This window comes from Labeo rohita, chromosome 3 (assembly GCF_022985175.1).
Source record: "Labeo rohita strain BAU-BD-2019 chromosome 3, IGBB_LRoh.1.0, whole genome shotgun sequence".
NCBI lineage: Eukaryota > Metazoa > Chordata > Actinopteri > Cypriniformes > Cyprinidae > Labeo > Labeo rohita.
This window is the reverse complement of record NC_066871.1, coordinates 19,086,157-19,106,986: the sequence shown is the minus strand read 5'-3', so window position 1 is coordinate 19,106,986 and position 20,830 is coordinate 19,086,157. Positions and strand designations below refer to the sequence as shown.

Below are 20,830 nucleotides of genomic sequence, written 5' to 3'. Positions count from 1 at the left end.
ATAAATTTCTTCTTATTTGTGTAGTATTGTTGTTTTTTAATGTTGTGATTTTACCTGTGAAGTCAGTGGACTTGATTTTTGCTTAGCAGCACATTTCCGCCATTGTCTGGATAGGAAAGTGTCCACTGGTTGCACACTTTAGAATCTCAGCAGATGGAGCGTGTAATCTCAGGGCTGTTTGCCTGTTTTTTGAATACTGTGTATTCGGGGTGTCTTAATAATGTGACATACTCCTTTCTAAAAACTGTATAGTATACATTGTTGGACGCACTACATAAATTGGGCATTAAAAAATGTTTATAAATACACAGATGGTCTCAAAGATAATACGAAGTGAATGAAAAACCACTAAACAGTACTTTAATCAATATTTGAACTGCATCTGAAACAAAAAAAATGTAATTATTCTGTCTGTATTATATTAGAATTTATTACATAATGTAAAATAAAACACAGTATGTGAGGCTTATTCTCTGTTTATTTATTTTGACAAAATTATATTCTAAGTGAATTCAGCCAAATGCATGCTGTGTGACTTTTTTTTAATCATAAAACACACTGCCATTTTTTTATAATATGTTTTGATTTTTGCACTTCTGAAATTAATGCCAGTAAGTGCCAGTAAGGACATTAATGCTACACATTTGTTTTGTTTTTTTTATTATTTCATATAAATGCTGTCTTATTCGTCAAAGAATGTTTGAAAAATGTATCAGAGCTTCCACAAAAATCAGCACAACCATTTTTAAGATTGGTGACTGATGATAATAAGATATGTTTCTTGAGCTCTAATTTATAATGATTTTTAAAGAACAGAAAAGAAAGACAGAAAAAGTAACACTGAAGACAGAAGAGTAATGGCTGTTCAAAATGTAGCTTTACAGGAATAAATATAGGCTATTTTACTAAAAAAAGAAAAAGTTATTTTAAATTGCAGTAATATTTTACCAAATTGCTGTTTTTACTGTAGTTTTGATCAAATAAAATCAGCCTTGCATCATAAAGGACTCTTTTTTTCCCCAAAACGCATTTGAGTGGATAAAGCGAGTGAACTGAATTGTGGGAAATGTAGTCTTCAGTCATTCCCCGAACATTATCGCGAGGTCGTCACGATGACGTCCAAATGAGCGTTACCTGTTCATTCTAGCCAACGTTGCGTACATCGTTTTAATTTTACAAGGATTATTTGATATAGAGTCGTCGGTTGCCGCTTGTTGTGCCACAGTTGTTCGGTCTTTGGCCTGTAACGGTTCTACTTTTGTTCTCTCCCTGAGCGGGATCACAGAGGTACGTAGCGCACGTTACTGAAGCTCAATGAGCAGTTAGCATGCTGGACTGTGAAGTGATTCTGTTAGCATACAGGGCAAAGTTAGCGCGCTAAAACAATTCTTTATCATCTTTTATATCAGTAAACACCGAAGTTATTCAGTGTTTATTACATAAACGCTAACGTTAAAAATGAAAGCGAATCAACGGGTTGTGGTGTAGAGGAAGCATTAGCAGCACAGAAGGCCTCGGCCTGTTGCTGGTCTAAGACTGTATTCTTCATCTTATGGGCGCGATACAGTATCTGTGTATTAAAATACAGAACAGATTACCTACATAGATACTATGTTGGTAGCAATATATGGTGTTTGGAGCGTTTACTAGGACTTTAATACTATCTAGGTAGGTTGCTTAATAGATTTTCATATCTCCAATAACTTGGTGGGGTTCATTTTCGTAACTTGAGCACGTTTTAACATATGTTCGATCAGTTGTGTACATCACACCCTCAGTAAATTACCTCTGTAATTATTAAACAGCCTAGACTTGTTTTAAAACATAGAACCATACAGACTCCATATTCGTGTGGTTTTAGAGCCCCAGTTACGTCAGACGAAGTGCTGAATCCTTCAATTTCTGGACAAATGTTGTTCAGCACATTAAGATACATAATATACATGTCTTTAGAAAGCCATTAGTAATAAAAGTAATTTTGTATAGGCAAACAATTTACATCAGGGTGTAATTTTGGGAAAATGTTGCAAATATGGAATTCTGGACATTTTGGGGTTGCATAAATTCACTGCTGGGATTTTTGCAAGGTTAAAAAAATATCAAGTCAGCACATTAAGTTGTTCCTTTGTCATTTTTGTTAAATCTGTTTTTGATGCTTTATGATGAGTTTAGTAAAAACTGATACTCCTGTGTTTTTTTTTTTTTTAATTTCACATAGCTTTCTTCATTTTATGTTTTATTTACTATATAAGTTTTAGTTTACTCATAAATATATATACATGTAGCAATGTATTTGCGCGTATATACACACACTACCAGTAAAATCTGTAGAAAACATTAAAAATGTTACTGTAAGATTTTTAATGTTTTTAAAGAATTCTCCTCTGCTCACTAAGTCTGCATTTCTTTTATTTAATTACAAATACAGCAAAAGCAGTAATATTGTAAAATATTTTTACTATTTAAAATGATGGTTTTCTATTTGAATATATTTTAAAATGTAATTTATTCCTGTGTTCAAAGCTAAATTGTCAGCATCATTACTCCATGTTACCATATCAAAAGTGATGATAAAGACATTTATAATGTTACAAACAATTTCTATTTTTAGATAAATGCCTGAAAAAATTCTACTCACTACTGTTTTCAACATAAAAATAATAATACATTTATTTATAATAATAAATGTTTTTTTGAGCAGCATATCAGAATGATTTCGGAAGGATCATGTGACTGGAGTAAGGATGCTAAAAATTCAGCTTTGAAATCACAGGAATACGTTACTTTTAAAATATTTTCTATTTCAAAATGTTGTTGTTTTTGCTGTGCATTGAGCCGTAGTTCATTGACAAGCTGTGTAAAACCACACAAACGATAACATCAAGCTTGCTCAGCTTGCCAGTGAACTACGGCTCTGTGTAGTAAACGCTCTATCTTGAAAGCACACACATGATTGAGATTTACTACTGATTATAGAACCAGCTTTACCAACTTTATCACATGCGATTTATCGTGCAGCCCTAAACTAAACGCAGGCTTGGTGAGCAGAAGAGACTTAAAAATCTTACTGTTCAAAAACTTTTGACTAGTAGTGTTTATATATACAAAAAGCATTTATTTTTTTCTCTAATGGTTTCCACAAATGCAGAAGGTGCCATAATGTCTCCAAGCAGCACTCATTTATTCACATTATTCATGTAGCAAATGCTTTTATCCCTGGCCACTTAAAAAGTAGGAATGTGATATGCAGTTGTTCAGTTCAGTGCTTACTCATGAGTTCTCATGTTATGTCTGGATTCTCAGAGCAGAGATGTATAACGGTATCGGGTTGACCACGCCGCGAGGCAGTGGCACGAACGGCTACGTGCAGCGGAACTTGTCCAGCGTACGCGCCAAGAGGAACAGGGATGAGCGTGGAGGAGAGCGGGATGAGAAAGACAGAGAGAGACTTGAGAGCCAGCTGAACAGACAACCTAACGCTGATATCCTAGAGCACCAGAGGAAGAGACAGCTGGAGGTGAAATGTGCCGAGCTGCAGGACATGATGGAGGAGCAGGGGTAAGATGAGATAAACTATGATAAAATCCCTTTAAATTAGGGTTAATGGCCTGCATGTAGAGAATGTAGACTTTGTATTTTCTTCTCAGTGGCTTCTGAGCTTTTTGAAATATATATTTAAATTAAGCAATGTGTCAGTCATTCAAATGAATATTGTTGTCATCCTGTGTGAAAGGTACTCTGCAGAGGAGATCGAAGAGAAGGTAAACACCTTTCGATTGATGCTGCAAGAAAGACAAGAACCTGCCCCTCCTCCAACAGAAAGACCAGCGTGAGTATTACTTCAGAGTAGGGATGCACGATATTATCGGACTGATATCGGAATCGGCCGATAATGACTTCAAATGTAAATATCGGCATCGGCCCGATATGAAAAATTATGCTGATATGTCTTGCCGATAAGATAAATATGTTAACTCACATGTGCTAAGGGTGTGCTAGGGATTAGATCATGTCAGCAGTGTGGCTCATTCTTGAAGCAAAGTTTTGACTGAATGAGGAGTAGATTCACTGTTTTGGATTGCTGCATTTAAACTGAGAATGCACATACAGAATGATGCGTAGCAATAGCACGTGCAGTGACAGCAGTGGCTATAGGAGAAAGCGCGCTGTTGTTTCATTTGGGATCATTTACTGTTGCCTGTTTCATATCCAGTCACTAGATCGCTAAATGCACATTTAAATGGTTTTATGGTGCTCTTTGTTGTATTTTGAAACCCAATGGCTATGTTTGCACATAACATGATCTGGGGCCAGTTGCATAAACTTAGCCTCGATGTTAAGACAGTGTCTTAACTATTTGTCTGACTAACTAGCAGTTAACCAAAGGGTAATCATTATTATTTTTTGGATTCAGCTTAGACTAATTTACATTTTTCAGTAACTGTTTTTAAATAAATTATTACCAGTCTTAAAGAAAAATTAGCTGACTAAATTTTTAAGACTAGTCTAAACCTTTTATGCAACCGGCCCCTGCATTTAAAATAAAAAAGTAATTACGGCGCGTGGTCAGTGAATTCTCTTTCTTCGGCGGCGCAACGGCAAAACACACTGTTGCTCATATGAAACATTTTTCGTGAATATTATGACACAAGTGAGGTACAAAGCATTCTTTATAAGTTAAATAATTGGTTAGCAGGCAAATGTTAGTAGCGACCATACTTTTGGATTCATGCCGTTCGAGCCCATACATTTAAAGCCATAAGCGGCTATGTGTCCTGTTTTCCCGGTTGGTCACGAATTGCCACAAACATAATAATATTTATAGTTTCTTTTCACAAATCATCACCGTCTTACCCTTTAATTTCGCAGGTTTATTTTCTTGTCATTTACTTTTAATCCATGTTGTCGTATCTTTTATGCGGGTAAACTGCGTGTGGGAAATAAAAGATTTTGTGGCAATAAATTAAGAATTCGTTAATATGACTTATTAATTCGTTCCCTTATTTTACAAATTAATAAATTAATAAAACGTAGGAACGAATTAACAAGTTGTAGGAAATAGTTATGTCCTGTTCGTGTCCCGCAGCCTGTCAAAGCGCAGTGCACGGTATAAAATCATTGGAAATTATAATTAAACATGACTTATAGTGACTACATTTCTATTACTTTCTTTCCATGTTGAATGCCTTTGTATTGCAGGGCTCTAGACTGATCAAGTCTGATCAGTCTAAATCTGATCAAAAACTGATCTTTTTTTTTTTTTTTTTTTTTTAAATGTGCAAGTTAAAATTTGACTTGGTCATCACGCGAAGAGTAGTTTTCGTTGTGAGCGCTTCGGGTGTAGAGCCTGGTTTGTATTTGTAGTGTCAGCACGAGCCAGGTGGTGATGGCAAAAATGACGCGACTATTCTGGAAACGATGGTGGACGGAGGATTTGGTTTTCGAGTAGGGTAAAAGACTGCTTGTTAAACCAGAGAAGGTAAACATGTTGGTATTCTTGTGCAAAAAAGTGTACTGTTTTGCCAGTTGGTCACGAATTGCGACATAACTTAATAATATTTTTATTTTCCCAAATCCTCACCGTCTCACCCTTTAATTTCTTAGGTTTATTTTCTTGTCATTCACTTTTAATCCATGTTTTCGTATTCTTACTGTGATAAATTGCGGGTGGGAAATAAAATATTTAGTGGGAATAAATTAACAATTCGTTAATACTACATTTTATGCCCTCATTTTACAAATTAATAAATTAATAAATCATAGGAATGAATTAAGAAATTGTAGCAATGAATTATGTCCTGTTCATGTCCCGCAAAGCACCCTCACAGTCACCCAGTTTAGTTCTACTTTTCTGTTTTCGTTTTGAAATGTTGTATTCAGATTGCGAATTCGAAAGTGAAAGCATCAAAGTTCGGCTTATAACATAGCAAAAGTGAACTTAATTTACAAAATTCAGATCATAAATAATGCTAGTCTACTGATGAAAAAGAAGGGATTGAATGTAAACCACTCATTGCTATTTATTAATCCTAACAAATAAGTTATTGTTAAAAACTAACTTTCCAAATAAAATGATATATCGGTATCGGCCAAAATGAGATGAAAAAATATCGGCATAATGGATATCGGCAAAAATCCAATATCGTGCATCTCTACTTCAGAGCATTCAAATAGAAATTAAGGCTTTTTTCATGGCCTTTTTTAAAATGGCCCCCATATGTGTTTTGCTCTTTCTCGCAGCGTGACTGAGACTCATGCACTAGCAGCTGCTAACCAGCAAAAAAATGACCGTCTGAGAGAAGCGTTCGGTATCAGCTCTGACTACGTTGACGGCTCATCTTTTCATCCTGACCGGAAAGAGCGAGAGAAGGAGAAAAGGGAGCAGGAGAGGCTGGAAAGAGAGAAGCAGCAGCAGCAAAAGTACCAGTAAGTAGATGGAGGGGAGATTAAAGGGGTCTTATCAGCACTTTTTCTTTTATCTTTTGAGATAAAAGAGCTTAATGTACTATGAAAACGTACTGTAACTTTCAGAAGTCCAAACTTACATGTGTGTACTTACGTCTTTCATCATTTTTGTTCCAGGATTATTGAGTCTGATAACTCAGAATCATCTCCTGAGCGAAAAAAGAGCCGGAAGAAGAAGAAAAAGAAAAACAAAAGCAGAGAAAGGTAAACTGGTGAATGGAGGAGTAATTAAGAGCACTTTTAGCATAAGTTAATAAGATATTAATGTTTTGCTTATATATTATCATAAGAGAATGATATATTAATGAGTCAGTTTTCTCTTTTGTAACAGCTCTGAGAGCCCCTCACCATCTCCCCGACGAGAGAAGAAAAAGGACAAAAAGAAGAAAAAGAAAAGGTTTCATTTAATGCCATTAAATAACAATATTCTGTTAATTCATTTATTTCTTACTTGAGTCATTCTGGAATATTTTAAGTTTTAAAAAAAAATTAACATGAATGGTAATGATATTTTGCATTTGTAAATGGTTCTTAGATCCTACTTTGCTAGACATTATTTGCATTTTCATAAACCAGTAATCCAGGAAAAGATTTAATAGTCAGATTATTTGCATGTGGTAATATTATCACTCTTAAACTGAGATACATTAAGGCAAGTTGTCCAAGAGGCTAACACACTTTCCTCTACAGCTGCCATTTAGAGAAAAAATACTTTATTTATTAAATGCGTTCTTATTCGCTGCTAATTCACCAATATTTTTAATATAGACCTGGATACATTTTCTTTGAAATATCAATATTTTTTTTACATGTCATGTAGAAAATTAGCTTTTATTTGTCCAAAAATCTCATAGCATTAAAAATGTGAGAATTTAAATGATTCTGCATTATTTTTTTTAAATGGCTGGAAGTACCTAATACATTTTTGCTTTCAGGGAGGAATCAGTGAAGAGTGACACAGAGAGGTAGGTTTTCTCCTCCTCATCACTGTAAGTTTCCTTTGATAACTGTATGTACAATATATTTAAATATTATCATTTGTCTTACAACAGTTCATCAGATGACAAAGAAACAACCAAAAGAAAGAGGAAAAGGAGTGACAATGAGACTCCACCTCCCAGTAAGAGCCGAAAACAGCAGAGTGCGTCCTCCAGCCCAGCTCGCAGGTATCATTACATTACATGTGCACACTACATGATTTTTTTGTCTCATTATAGCATTCCCTTGGATTTTACTGTTTACAGTTGACATTAGCTTTTTCTAATAGCAGTTGCAAGAGCTTTTTCCACCCCATAAACCAAATTTCTCCTATTACATGGCTTTATTTAAAATTGTTCTAAAATATGTGAAATATTAAAGGGAACCCTAGGTATTAAGTCTTGTATGTGTTAATATAACATAAATGATGTCTCTTACTAAAATATGTCTAAAATATTAAAAATGTTCCTAATTAGTGAAAGTTCATGTAAATATGTATGCATGACTTTTTTATTTTCAGCCAATCCCCTCCAAGAGGAAAACAGCAGAATAAATCAGATTCTCGTCCGGATGAGGGGAGGAAAGGCAGATCCCCTGACAGAAGGCGGCCTGGCCGTAGTGCGGAAAGTCCAAAAAGGATGGAAGTCAGAGAGGTAATGTGTTTTGGAAATCATAGAGGCATATGCACTCTGTAAATATTTAATCCAATTTATTCCTTTTGATTAGTCTTTCCTTTTATTCTTATGGTCTGTCCTTTTTTAAATGAGCATTTTAAAGTAAACACATTATAGTATGTATTTCATTCTATATAAAGTCCATGTTAAATTAGAGTCGAACACATTAAGATGGTGTCTTTGGCCTTTGTTGCATTGCTTTTTGAGCGCCTTGCCACAACAGGCATTAAGTTTGATGTAGTATGTCAAAAATAGTCAAAATTCTAAGAAATGCACCTTGAAACCCCTTTATTGAATGCAAGAACTTGTCATATAAACACCTGATGCCTGGCCTAGTTGTACGAGCATACCTTGAGCCAGATCATTCAAGCAGTTGTTCAGGCAACCCTCTGACTAGATTCTGTCTTCCCCTATTTTAGAGATCACCAAGACGCTCAAGAACACCTGAGCATAGCAGAAAAGAGAAAGGCCGAGAACGTGAGAGAGAACAAGTGCAAGAAAAACCCCAGAGAGGACGACACGACGACTCATCACCATCTCCTCCACCCAAGCAGCAGCGGGACAGACGACCACGGAGTGAAGAGAGAGAGAAACCCCTTCAGACAAGAAGACATGACTCTTCTTCACCATCTCCACCAGGCAAACAGCAGCGAGATCGGCGACAACGGAGCAAAGAGAAAGAGAAACCCTCTCAGTGGAAAAGACACGACTCTATGACTCGCTCTCCGTCTCCTAAGCAGCAGAGAGACAAGAACCGAGGGGACGACGAGAGAAAGAACAAAGGTCAAAGAAGACATAACTCATCTTCGTCTCCGTCTCCTTCTCCACGTAAAGACCGAACAAGAAGAGGACACAGTGGAGAGAAAGACAGAGCAATTTCCCCCAGGGACAGGGAAAGGGAGAGACATGGGGACAGAGCAAGAGACAGACAGAGAAATAGCGAAAGAGATACAATCCCTTCTAGTAGAAAAGATGACAGAGGACGGGAGAGTGATAAAGGGAAGGAGCGAGACAGAAACCGATCTAGTGACTCAATGTCTCCTGCTAAGCATTCACCTTATGCCAACGGAAGGCAAAAGGAACGAGATCATGAACTGGAGAAGGAACGAGAAGAACAGAGAGAGAAGGACAGAAGACGGGAGGAGGAGATGAAAGAAGAGGCTTTGAGAAAAGCCAGAGAAAGCGACAGAGAAAAGGAGAGAAACCGCACCAGAAGAGAAGAAATGTCTCGATCAGACCGGAAGTCCTCCTCTAGCGGTCAGCCTGAGGACAGACGAGGTGCTAGAGGAAGTGAGATAGAACAAGAGGTGGCCAAGAAAGACAGGAGAATGGAGGAGGACAAGAGACCAGAGAGGAGTCCTCAAGACCAGAAAGAGAAACAGATGCAACAGGAAAAGCCTGGGAAGAAAGACAAAGTGAAAGCTGCGAGCAGCAGCAGTAGTAGTAGTAGCAGCAGCAGCAGTAGCAGCAGCAGCGAGAGTGACAGTGACAGCTCTTCGTCATCATCTTCATCCTCCTCCTCCTCTTCATCATCATCATCCTCAGAAGATGAAAAGAAAAAAAAGAAAAGTCCAAAAGACAGCAGTGCTGCTGGTAAGTCAGTTTCTAATGCTGTCATAGCTCAGGCGATTGCACGCCGAGAGAAGGAGAACCGAGGAAGGATTGGAGAGAGTGATGAAGGCAGAAAGACATACCCTCCCACACAAAGACAGAGCTCACCTCCTGAGCCCCAGAGAAAAAGGGACGATGCTGATAAGAGACAGCGAGACATGGAAAGAGAGCGGAGACCTGGCCACTCCTTGTCTCCTTCCACTGGAGCCAAAGACAGGGAACGTGGAAAAGAGAGGTACACTCCCACTGAGAGTTCAAGCCCACCTCCTTCGCCCCCTCAAAGAGGGCGGGACAGAGGAGCCCCAAGTGGGGACAGGTACACCCCTTCAGAAGAAACAAAATCTCAGAGCAGAGACAGAGGAGGCGAGCGATATTCCCCGTCAGAGCTGGAGCGAGAGTCTTCACAACCCTCGCCTGCCAGAGGAAGAGATCGGCAGATTGACCGAAAGAAAGAGGCGTCACCTTTATCTCCGAGGGGAAGAGGAAGGACTGACATGCCGCAGGTCAGACAGACAGTTTCTCGGCCTTCACCGAAACGCACTCCACCGCGACAGTACCAGGACCCACAACGCTCACGTTCTCCCAGTCCGAGACGAGGAGCAAGAAGACCATCGCCTTCTCGAAACGTATCCCCTTTCCGGCGGGACCGTAGCCGGGAACGCCTCAGAGAGCGAGAGAGGGACCGATTTAGGGCAAGGCCAGTGGACAGAGATCGTTCTAGGGAAAGGAGAACAAGGAACAGCAGATCTAGGAGTCCCCGAAGGCCGAGTCCTCCTTACAGGTTCGTACCACAGGTTTTTTGAAAAAGATAAACTCAACCTTAAAAGTAGTTGTAGTAGACAATCTGTGGACATGGGTTTTTGAGTTTCTTGCCAGTGACATGCTTAAGCTCTTTTTCATTTTTTTTTTTTTTTTTTTTTATGATCTCTTTATTAATTAAGTGACTTACAAAGGGTGCATTGTTTGATCAAAACAATCATCTAATATGCTGATTAAGAAAGAATAATTATTTTCAGGCTTGAGAAAAGTTGTGTTGCTTAAAGTGATAGTTCACCCAAAAATGAAAATTCTGTTAATAATTACTCACCCTAATGTCGTTCCAAACCCATAAGACCTTCGTTCATCTTTAGAACACAAATTAAGATGTTTTTGATGAAATCCGAGAGCTTTCTGACCCTCCATAGACAGCAACCCAACTGACACATTCCAGAAAGGTAGTAAGGACATCGATAAAATAGTCCAAGTGACATCAGTGGTTTAACCGTAATGTAACGAAGCTATGAGAATAGTTTTGCAAGCAAAGACAACAAAAATAATTACTTTATTTTCAAAAAATCTTTTTATTTTCACATTCTCCATTAAAATACCTTCAAAATGATATGACTTATATGCTACAGCCGTTTGAAGGCGATATAGTCTTTTATATATAGAGTTTATTTTGAGAACAATCAAGTTTTCAAAGCAAGATCACCAAGCAACGTTGCATATTTTCCTCCAATTCATTATTTAATAATAATTGCTATATTATCAATCACAATATAGCTATTTTTATTTTATCTTTGTTATTAAAAATAAGAACAAAGATCCAAATAAACAGTAGTTTAATCAAGAGTAGCAAGTGATTCCATCTTTTCTATTAATACTTGATTAACATTGAGACAGATCTATATTAAGACCTAATACTGTAATGCATGGGTCTAATATAATGTTACACATAAGATTTTTCTCCAACTGTTAACTAAACATTCATGTAAGACAAAACAGATTATGTTTGTGTGAATCTCGCCAAGACATATTTTGCAATTATGTGGTTTTATAGGGCAACTGTGTGTTCTCTGAGAGGCACGTCTTATGCATGCACTTTGCAAATGTCAGTCAGTGCGATCGTTTTGTTTTCATTAGCATGGGTTTGAAAATTATATTTTGAGAATTTGCTATGAATATTCACAAAGCTGGAATGCTGCGTTTTGCAACAGTAGACCTACAGCTTGTGAGAAGCAGCAGCAGTCATCCAGAAGAGAGCAGAGAAAAAGGTGGTACTCTCAAAGAAAAAAAAAAAAAGAAAAGATCATTTCAGTTGTTTATCTACCATTTCGAGCATTGGGATCACTAGAAGAGGGCTTAATGAACCTCAAATTCGATCAAGACTGATATTTTTCACTTCTTTTGCCTGTAGTTCAAAATTGGACCATGCACATTCTGACTCATTTTACCAGCACAGGTCACATTTTATCGATGTCCTTACTTCCTTTCTGGGCCTTGAACGTGCCAATAGTTTTGCTGTCTATGCAGGGTCAGAAAGCTCTCAGATTTCATCAAAAATATCTTAATTTGTGTTCTGAAGATGAATGAAGGTTTTACATGTTTGGAGCGACTTGAGGGTGAGTAATTAATGACAATTTTAATTTTTGGATCCCTTTAATATTTTTGTAGAAATCATGTTAATTTATTTCTTTGATTAATTTGAAAATTCAGATGAACAGTGTTTACTTAATAGAAATCGTTTGTAACATCATAAATGTCTTTATTCCCACTTTTGCTGGACAAAAGTATTAATTTCTTTAAAAAGAAACTAGCTAGTGGTTTCCTGAAATGATGAAAGTTTATAATAAAATGATGTAATTGCAGTTATTATTACAAAGATTTTCTCTCTCTACATCTAGGCCTCGTCGTTCACCCTCTCCTCTACGCCGGCGCAGAAGTCGTTCACTATCGAGAGAAAGAGAAAGGGAGAGAGAGCAGGAGAGGAAGAGAAATCGAGAGCGAGAGAGACAGCGTGAACAGGAGAAGGAGAGAGAACGAGAGCGAGAACGAGAGCGAGAGCGAGAGCGAGAACAAAGAACGAGGGCGCCACCCAAAGATCCCACTCCTCCACGGCGCTCTTCATCATCATCCTCTTCCTCCAGTTCGTCCTCTTCAGCCTCGCCCTCTCCTCAAAGACAGATGAAGACTGTGAAGCCTACAGATGCAAATAAAGACCAATCGAGGGAAACTGATGAACAGACAAAAAATAAGCAACCAGAAAGGAACTCGAAACATCCGTCTCCCTCACCTCCTAAAGACACCCGTCTCCCTCCCAACCAGTCGCACCATCGCTCTCTCTCCCGTGAACGTCCTATTCATTTTAGATCACCAATGACCAACCAGTCACAAAGCAGGGATCCACCTGCTGAGCGATTAAGAGGCCAGTCCCCATCATCTGTCCACGAGCGGCACCACGAACCATCAAAGACTGCCGTCAACGGGAAACCAGAAAAGGAGAGCTCTGGCCAACAGCAGAAGAGAAGCAGCTTGAGTTCTTCTTCATCTTCCTCATCCTCGTCCTCATCCTCGTCCTCATCTTCATCCTCATCATCGTCCTCATCAGACAGCTCAGACTCTGAGGCAGAGAAAGCAAAAGTGTAAGTGACAGTTCAGTTTGAACTCAGTTTCATAGATCCATAAATACGGCCTTCATTTCAGTGTTTGTGTTTTCAGGGGTGTTAAACCAAGTGCAAATAGAGATGCTGGCAAGATGGCAAAAAGCAGAGCTTCTTCGTCGTCGTCATCCTCGTCAGAAAGTGAACAAGAAGAGAAGACTAAAAGGTAGAATATTTTGCCCACACTTCAGTGTTTTTATTTCACAAATAAGTCACGTTAGATGAATTAACATGAATTGCAACATTTGAATCGCATTGTCTCAATCATTTCCTTTGAACTCTGCAGTCCACCACGGCCTAAGAGAGTGCCAGCAGACTCGCTGAGAGACTCCAGGTCACTCAGTTACTCCCCTCCAGCGAGGCAACGAAGACCCACACATTCTCCACCCTCTCGACGGTCAGTACTGAACAGATCTGCATATTTTTACTGTAATTTTCTACCCGCTGTTTTTGCTAGCATTAATCTTAATTTGTTTTCCATCAGCGGTGCAAACAGGAAGTCGAGAAGCAGATCTCCAGACAGTCGACGGAGGAAATAAGTGAAACTTTTTTGTTTTTTGGACTCTCTTATCTGACCCTCACTGGACTGAATCATCTCAGTATCACTTGGATGAGACTAGAAATGTGACTAGTTGTAATGGTGAGATTTTCACCGTTAGTAGAGGACGGTCTCTCAAAACCTGGTTCTTTGTAACTCGTCCCAAAAGGGAGGATTTATTTTTACTTTTATTATGGTGTAATTAATGTTTAAGGAGAGGCCAGCTGAGACACTGAAGCTCTCAACAACTATTGCTCTGTGCCAACAGATGCTGGACGATATTTGTATTCACACATACACACATAAACAGAATCACACGTGTCCAGTGGTTTTCTGTCTGCTACATTGTTCTGAATGTAGATGAATGTCTGTAATTTGGTGATCAGAATGGACTATATTCTGTTCCTGCGTATGTGGACGGAGTCTGTTCCTTTTTGTTTATTTGTGGAGAAAAGAATTATGAATAATAAAATGGCAGTAGAATCTTCTTGTCTGAGCATTTAGTTTGTGGTGCTGAAGGAGAAGCTAATGCAAATACACAGGACATTATAAACCGTATATTCACACAGAGGTTGCTATATTCTTTAAAAGTGAAGTGGAATTTTTAAATTGAAGAGGAAAAGAGATGGTGATGGTGCAAAACAGCCAAACAGTGGCACAATTAGAGTTGCCTATAGCCTATAGTCCAGGCGTTATATTAAACAGGGACTGGAGAGATGTTTAATATTGAAATAATTACTTTACTTGCTTTAATTAAAGCTTATATGCTTCTACATAAATATGCCATGGTGCAGTTTCCCCCCCCAAATACTATAGAAACCTAATACAATTGTGATAATGTGACATTAACCATATGAGTCATCAAAAAGGTTTAATTTGAAAGAATATTAGGATATTTTTGCTACATTCATGTATAGTTTACAGTCGTAACACTTGTAATAACCAGTGTTGGGAAGTTTACTTTGGAAATTTAACAGGTTACAGATTACAAGTTACCCAATTTAAAATGTATTAAGTAGTGTTACTATTTTAAATTACTTTATTGATGTAATGTACCTGATTACATTTGATTACTTTTCTAATTTTCTTAACTTTTTCAATTTCTATTTTTCCATGAAATTTTCTAAACTGTTAATCATTTTCAAACATTTAAACCAAGCAGGGTTAACCTTACAGTAGTACACAACAATGATTACTGTCAGACTTTCAAAATCCTTCATTATTTTAATTAAGATTATAATAATTAAAAATTTAAAGCACAGCCACTACATAATCAGACTTTAGCACCTCTTTATACTTTGAGATCGTTCTGAGGTAAAATACTGATTTAAAATTAAAAAGATATGGGCCTGGTTTCACAGACAGGGCTTAGACTAAGCCAGGACTAGGCCATAGTTCAATTAGGACATTTAAGTAATTCTTATAAATGTGCTTAGAAAAAAAACATTACTGGTGTGCATCTTGAGACAAAACAAAGGCACTGATATAATTTAAGATCAATCAGTGCAAGTTTCTTTCAGCTGAAACAGCTCAGACTTACATTTTAGTCTAGGACTAGGCTTAAGCCCTGTCTGTGAAACCGGAGGATAGTTTAATAGCTGTGATACTGTTTTTTAAATCAATTTTTTGCATAGCTATGACAGGAAACACTTGCATCTAACAATGCCTTGAAAAAAGGTTAATTAAAAGAAATAAAGCATACACACAAAGCTAAACAGGAAATAAAACAGTTATCAAATAAACATGTATCCTATTCTGTGTTCTAAACTGCTAAAAAAAATGGTGTCTCATACTCATACGTCTATGCAATTTTGAAAAGAAATCTATTAAATCTGTATGGTGTGAAAATATTCTCTTGTAACCCCCTTTTGTAATCGTTAATACTTTAATGTAACTAATTTAATTGTAACAGATTAGTTACATTTATTTTGTAATTAAATTACGTAAATCCGTTACATGTAACTAGTTACTCCCCAACACTGGTAATAGCTAAGGTAAAGGTAATGTGGCTGAAACTAGTTACCACGGTTACTGTTTGGGCCAGTCTGTGGACTCGGAGGCAGATTGTATATTACGTCATATTTACGCGACGCTGTTTGAAAGAGCAGCACTAGTAACGCGAAGGCTTTGTATGGGAATTGACTAGGGATTTTATAAGTTACATTATTAGTTTAATAAACTCCAGGAACATGGGTCCAGTTGAGGTAAATAATACAATCAGGATATTATTCAGTTTATCAGTAAACACGCATTTTTTCATCACTGAAACTATCGAAAACATCGTTCAGCCTGCGGTGTAATCATTCGTTTTTAGCGGTTTTCACAAATGGCTCATATACATTTTTATATGTCAATAATTATATTTATGCACGTAGAAATTTATGAATTATTGTCAGTCATTTCGTGACACGTTTATCTCTCTCCAGCTCCTTCACATGTCCGTGTTCTCTCAGAGTTTCTCTCCCTGCGGTCGTTTTCTTGCAGCGGGTAACAACTATGGAGAGATAGCAGTGTTCAGGTAAGAGATCAGTTTAGTTAAGCTATTAATTGTAATAGCAGTTTAGGTAGTGTTAACTAATAGGCCTCCTAATGTTCGTGGACGTACGTGTATAAACGTCTTCTGTATAGTGTGTGCTGTGTGTGCTTACTTGTCTCCTTCTTACAGTCTTTCAGCTGCACTGAGTCCAGATGCATCAGAGGGCAGCCAGAAGCCCATCCTTAACTTTACTGGTTAGACAGATCATTTACATTTACTATGTGTGTCCTAGATTATCCAGTTTATAAACATTACAGTATCCAGTATTGCAACAATGACAAGTGAAAGGGCTTTTTAATTGTTTCAGCTCATGATGGTCCAGTGTTTTCTCTTCTCTCCACTGACACTCATCTCCTGAGTGCTGGGAATGGAGAGATCAGTGCCTGGAGCTGGGCAGAGCTCATCAAAAAAGTAAGAGTCAGATGTTCGATATATGTTTGTGTATTTTGGATTGGTGAAAATGTATATTGCTTTTCATAGTTGTGCTTTGTAGATAGTGTAAAAACATATATTTTGTTTCCACAGAGCAACAAAGCTGCATGGACAAGGAAACCCAGTTATGAGTGAGTGACTGATTATCGTTCTGATTCTGATTTACATATTTTGCATACACACAAGATAGTGATAGATCATTTGGTTTTATGACTTTCGTTATTATGGGAACTACCCAAGTGTGATTTCAAATGTCTTGTTCCATACAGGACTAGTCTTGAAATACCAGAGATCAATGCAATGATCATAAACCCAAAGGTTTGTACTTTACCTATTTGTGTTGGTTATTCCTAATACATGCTTTTCATTATGTAGTTACCTATAGTAAATGGTCCATTCATTTATATAATTTCATTTCTGTAAAGTTTTATGTATTTGTCTAAGTATCTCAAAGTTGATCAATTTAATGGCTTTTTTTTTTTTTTTTTTTTTTTTTTTTTTTTTCTTTTTTCAGGACAACAGCTTGATAGTTGGAGGAGGTGACAATAACATTCACATCATGGACATGGAGACCGGTATCTTTAAGGTCAGTTAGACTACACCTTTTTAACTCAATATTTCCAAGGATCCCCAACTACAACTTGCACTTCTGCTTAAATAATAGCAAGGGTGCTTGTTGTCCAAAGAAAAGGAAATAAAATAAAATAAAATAAATATCTAAGTCAAACTGTTTAAATTATTTGAGATGTTCTCAAATAATTTGTTACTGCAGATTCACAATCAGACTTTTTTTTTTTGAAATTAGAAATATTTGTTTATTATTTTGAAGGATTACTTTATAGCTCTGTACATTCAGTAAAATAAAAACAGAGTTTGCCAAACAAATATTTTAGGTAAACTAACACAAGACATTTTTTAATGTCTTGGCCCCCTAGTGGTCTGCATGTTAAGCTTTTTAAATAAATAATTTAAAACACTGTAGGATCCCCTTAAATGAGACCTATTTTGCCACTTTTTACAATATGTAATATAAATCTCACGTATCTTCAGAATGTGTCTGTGATGTTTCAGATCAAAAAGCCCCACAGATCATTTATTGTATCTTTTTGAAAATGCCTGTTTTGAGTGGAATCAAAAACATGCTGATTTGTGCATGGCTATTTAAATGCAAATGAGCTGCTGCTCCCCGCCTCCTTTTCCAAAATAGAGCTGTGACTTTACAGCTTGTAGCCAGTGCTGCCAAGTGACCCCAAATAACATAATATTTAGCCCCTGGAATGCTAATTTTACCAGGGGATCCCTGCCAAAAAATGTGTATTTTACCCCCAGGATTGGGCTACTTTTGGGCAAGTTTTGTGTATCAGTTGGGCGGTTTTGTTGTGAAAACCTGGCAACCCTGTTCGTAGCTCAGATACTGTGCTAAAAAACATCTGTTTGGTTTTGTGTATAGTATATATTGAGCGTGAAATCATACGTTGTGTGTGAAATCATGTGTTTTAACCATATTATGCGCAGAAAACGGCTGTCACACAGCATTTGAGTACTAAACCAAGTTCTCTTTCATGTCTTATTGCGCTTAAACTATCAAATACACACAAGTTTGTGTTAAAAACAGACAGGAGTTACAAAAACAGTTGGTTATGTCTGTGAAGGTAAACAGCTGGGAAAGAAATCACGTTTATATTAGATTTGTGTGGCAGCAGCGTAATATACAGTAAGTAAATCAATAAATCCACTGCTCTCTTGTCTCCTCTGAGGTTGGGACTCTAAATAGTGTTCTGTGCTCGTCTGTGCAGCCAATGACAAAACAGTTAGCATGCTGTGCTCAAACTTTTGCCATAGCGTTAGAACTGTTACACCGTTGTCGCTTGGCAAAACAAAATGACGGCGATGTGGATGCAAACATGTAGGTTAAGGGGAGGTAATTTTATAATAAGATCCCCTTTCTGTGTCACTAGGGGAGTGAAATCTGAGTGGCTCATTTTTTCACTTGCTTGCAGAAAAAGGCTTACCAAAACAATGTTACTGAGTTGTCCTTTTTCACATTTTCTGGGTTAGTAGATGCACTGGGGACCCGATTATAGCACTCAAACATGGAAAAAGTCTGATTTTCATGATATGAAAATCATAATATTTCTCTCCTTCATGTTGTGTTTTCTGCAGTCTGTACTGAAGGGCCACACTGACTACATTCACTGCCTGTGCTTTAAAGAAAGGGAAGATGAGATCCTCTCTGGTGGGGAGGATGGTGCTGTGAGGATATGGGGTCAGTGAATCACAACGAATTGTGTTTGAAAATGAAAATGAAACCAAGAAATGTAAAACATTATGTAATGTATACTTTCTATATACTTTCTCCACCAGACTCACGGACAAATCGCCCAGTTCACTGTATTGAAGTTTTCAAATATGAGGTAAAACAGTCCTCTGCTTATGATAAAGAACTAACAAATAAGCTAAAACAATGCATTCATGCCTCAAAGAAAAAAACACTGAAATCCCACTCTCTTGCTTTCATACTTGTTCTGGAACGGCGGGTCAGGAATGCGCACGCCCCCAGTTTGGGAAATGGATTAGCTGTCTTGCCACAGACTCTGATTGGATGGTAAGATGGACTTGTGATTGGTTGGCAGGGACAGTGAAGCTATTGTCTATTTGTTCTTGTTTAACTCGTGTCTGATTTCACAGCATTTTTTGCATATGTATTGACATGCTTGTTTTTAAATACCTCGGTTACTATCTGCATGCTTGTAATGGTGTACTGCTCATCTGGAATGCCCCTCTATATATGTTAAGATGAAATGGCAAAATGCCCCTATTGTTATAAAATGTTATCTATTTCCTCCCTAGCTCTGTGGTGGAGGCCCATCGCTCTCTTTATGGCACCTCCGCTCCATGTCCCCCACCTCTGTCTTTCCTTTGCCTGGCTGCCAAAGGGAAGCTGTCTTTTACCAGGACCTGGTGAGAAGGACTAGCTGTCAATTTAATGTGATAAGAAAACAGAAAAAGCACCGTTTTTATATATATTTATATACATTTCTTTTGTTATAACATATTATGTTGTGCTTGTGCTTAGATCATGTCAGTAGGTGAGGGTCCATTTGTGTCCCACTGTTTACATGGAGGGACTGTGAAAGCTCAGATTCCCTGCACTCAGTCTTCACTCAACACATTGGCTCTCAATCTCAAAAACACTGAACATAGGGTAGGTGCACCTGTTTTTGGCCTTGCCAGATGTACATGTTTTAACAGATTTTTAACAGAATAAAATATCTCTTCATTGTCTATGTGTGTGGAAAGTAAAGACTAGTGATTGTAACCTTTACCCAATATTTATCTTTCAGGTTATGACAGTAGGGGGCAGCAGTCACCAAATTGATGTGTTCACTAACTTCAGTTACAGAGCCTTTTCTCTGTCATTCTGAGCACACACCAACATTTGTTTGAATTTGAAATGAAATCTGTGGGAAAGTTTTGAATTATGATTTGCTAGAATGCAATTAAACAATGTATTTTTATAATAAACTTTTTTTTTTTGTTCACTGTTTTTCAGTGTGTGTTTTTAGCTTTACGTATGAATCATTTGTACCCCGAAGAGGCCTTTGACTACATTACTAGAGTGTTTTCACGATACGTCATCAGTCGGCCATATTGGCGGCACTAAACGTAAACAATGCCATTTAACAGAACGAAATGTGAATATTTTGCTGATTTTTTTGCTACTGAAAATTGTGAATTATTGTCATGTTTTGGCCTCTACTAGTCAGTCAGACCGGAAAAAAACATTTGAAGTAATATAGACTGCCAACAGTTATAACAAATCAAGGAGAAGAGTGCAAAAAACCATCTGAGGAACAAAAGGCTTTTGTGGTTGACCAAACTGAACCAGGATTTCCAGGGCAAGAATCTTGATAACGTTCATGTTTGCTCTTATCATTTCTGGTCAGGTAGGTGAAATATTAGGCTAATATCTTTTGGCTAATATTGCACCATTTCCTGCTTACCAAGTCCTCTATGTGATTTAGCAGCATACACATGTTTTTTCTGTGGTTTAGATGGCATACATCAGCAAAACAATGTTTTCAGTAGTACATTAACCGTGCGATCCATGCTGTTGTTTACATCCGAGTATCTCCTAATACCCACACATCCGGGTACCTGACTAAACCGTGACGTA

At 37.6% G+C, this 20,830-nt stretch overlaps 2 protein-coding genes across 2 annotated transcripts; both read left to right on the top strand.

The window, feature by feature from the left end:
- Positions 1–1,086: 1,086 nt before the first annotated feature.
- On the top strand, positions 1,087–14,171 carry srrm2 (serine/arginine repetitive matrix 2). Its single transcript, XM_051106776.1, has 14 exons — positions 1,087–1,287; positions 3,304–3,558; positions 3,734–3,829; positions 6,241–6,426; positions 6,583–6,669; positions 6,797–6,862; positions 7,401–7,430; positions 7,518–7,631; positions 7,964–8,096; positions 8,537–10,509; positions 12,392–13,129; positions 13,206–13,313; positions 13,434–13,544; positions 13,632–14,171. Exons 2-14 carry the CDS (start codon positions 3,311–3,313, stop codon positions 13,684–13,686), a joined length of 3,945 nt encoding a protein of 1,314 aa, XP_050962733.1. The 5' UTR covers positions 1,087–1,287; positions 3,304–3,310; the 3' UTR covers positions 13,687–14,171.
- A 1,572-nt stretch (positions 14,172–15,743) lies between these two features.
- thoc6 (THO complex 6) lies at positions 15,744–20,169 on the top strand. Its single transcript, XM_051106788.1, has 13 exons — positions 15,744–15,889; positions 16,112–16,203; positions 16,351–16,415; positions 16,529–16,632; positions 16,747–16,784; positions 16,923–16,971; positions 17,168–17,239; positions 18,817–18,919; positions 19,018–19,067; positions 19,196–19,258; positions 19,504–19,614; positions 19,730–19,858; positions 19,998–20,169. Exons 1-13 carry the CDS (start codon positions 15,875–15,877, stop codon positions 20,076–20,078), a joined length of 972 nt encoding a protein of 323 aa, XP_050962745.1. The 5' UTR covers positions 15,744–15,874; the 3' UTR covers positions 20,079–20,169.
- The last annotated feature ends 661 nt before the right edge of the window (positions 20,170–20,830 follow it).

Excerpts from the sequence above, each read along its gene's own strand:
- thoc6 (XM_051106788.1), top strand. Across the intron at positions 16,416-16,528 it reads GCCCATCCTTAACTTTACTG|CTCATGATGGTCCAGTGTTT; the intron begins GTTAGACAGATC and ends TAATTGTTTCAG. Across the intron at positions 19,859-19,997 it reads TCAAAAACACTGAACATAGG|GTTATGACAGTAGGGGGCAG; the intron begins GTAGGTGCACCT and ends TTTATCTTTCAG.
- srrm2 (XM_051106776.1), top strand. The coding sequence starts at position 3,311 with ATGTATAACGGTATCGGGTTGACCACGCCGCGAGGCAGTGGCACGAAC. Across the intron at positions 3,559-3,733 it reads GACATGATGGAGGAGCAGGG|GTACTCTGCAGAGGAGATCG; the intron begins GTAAGATGAGAT and ends CCTGTGTGAAAG. Across the intron at positions 13,545-13,631 it reads CATTCTCCACCCTCTCGACG|CGGTGCAAACAGGAAGTCGA; the intron begins GTCAGTACTGAA and ends GTTTTCCATCAG.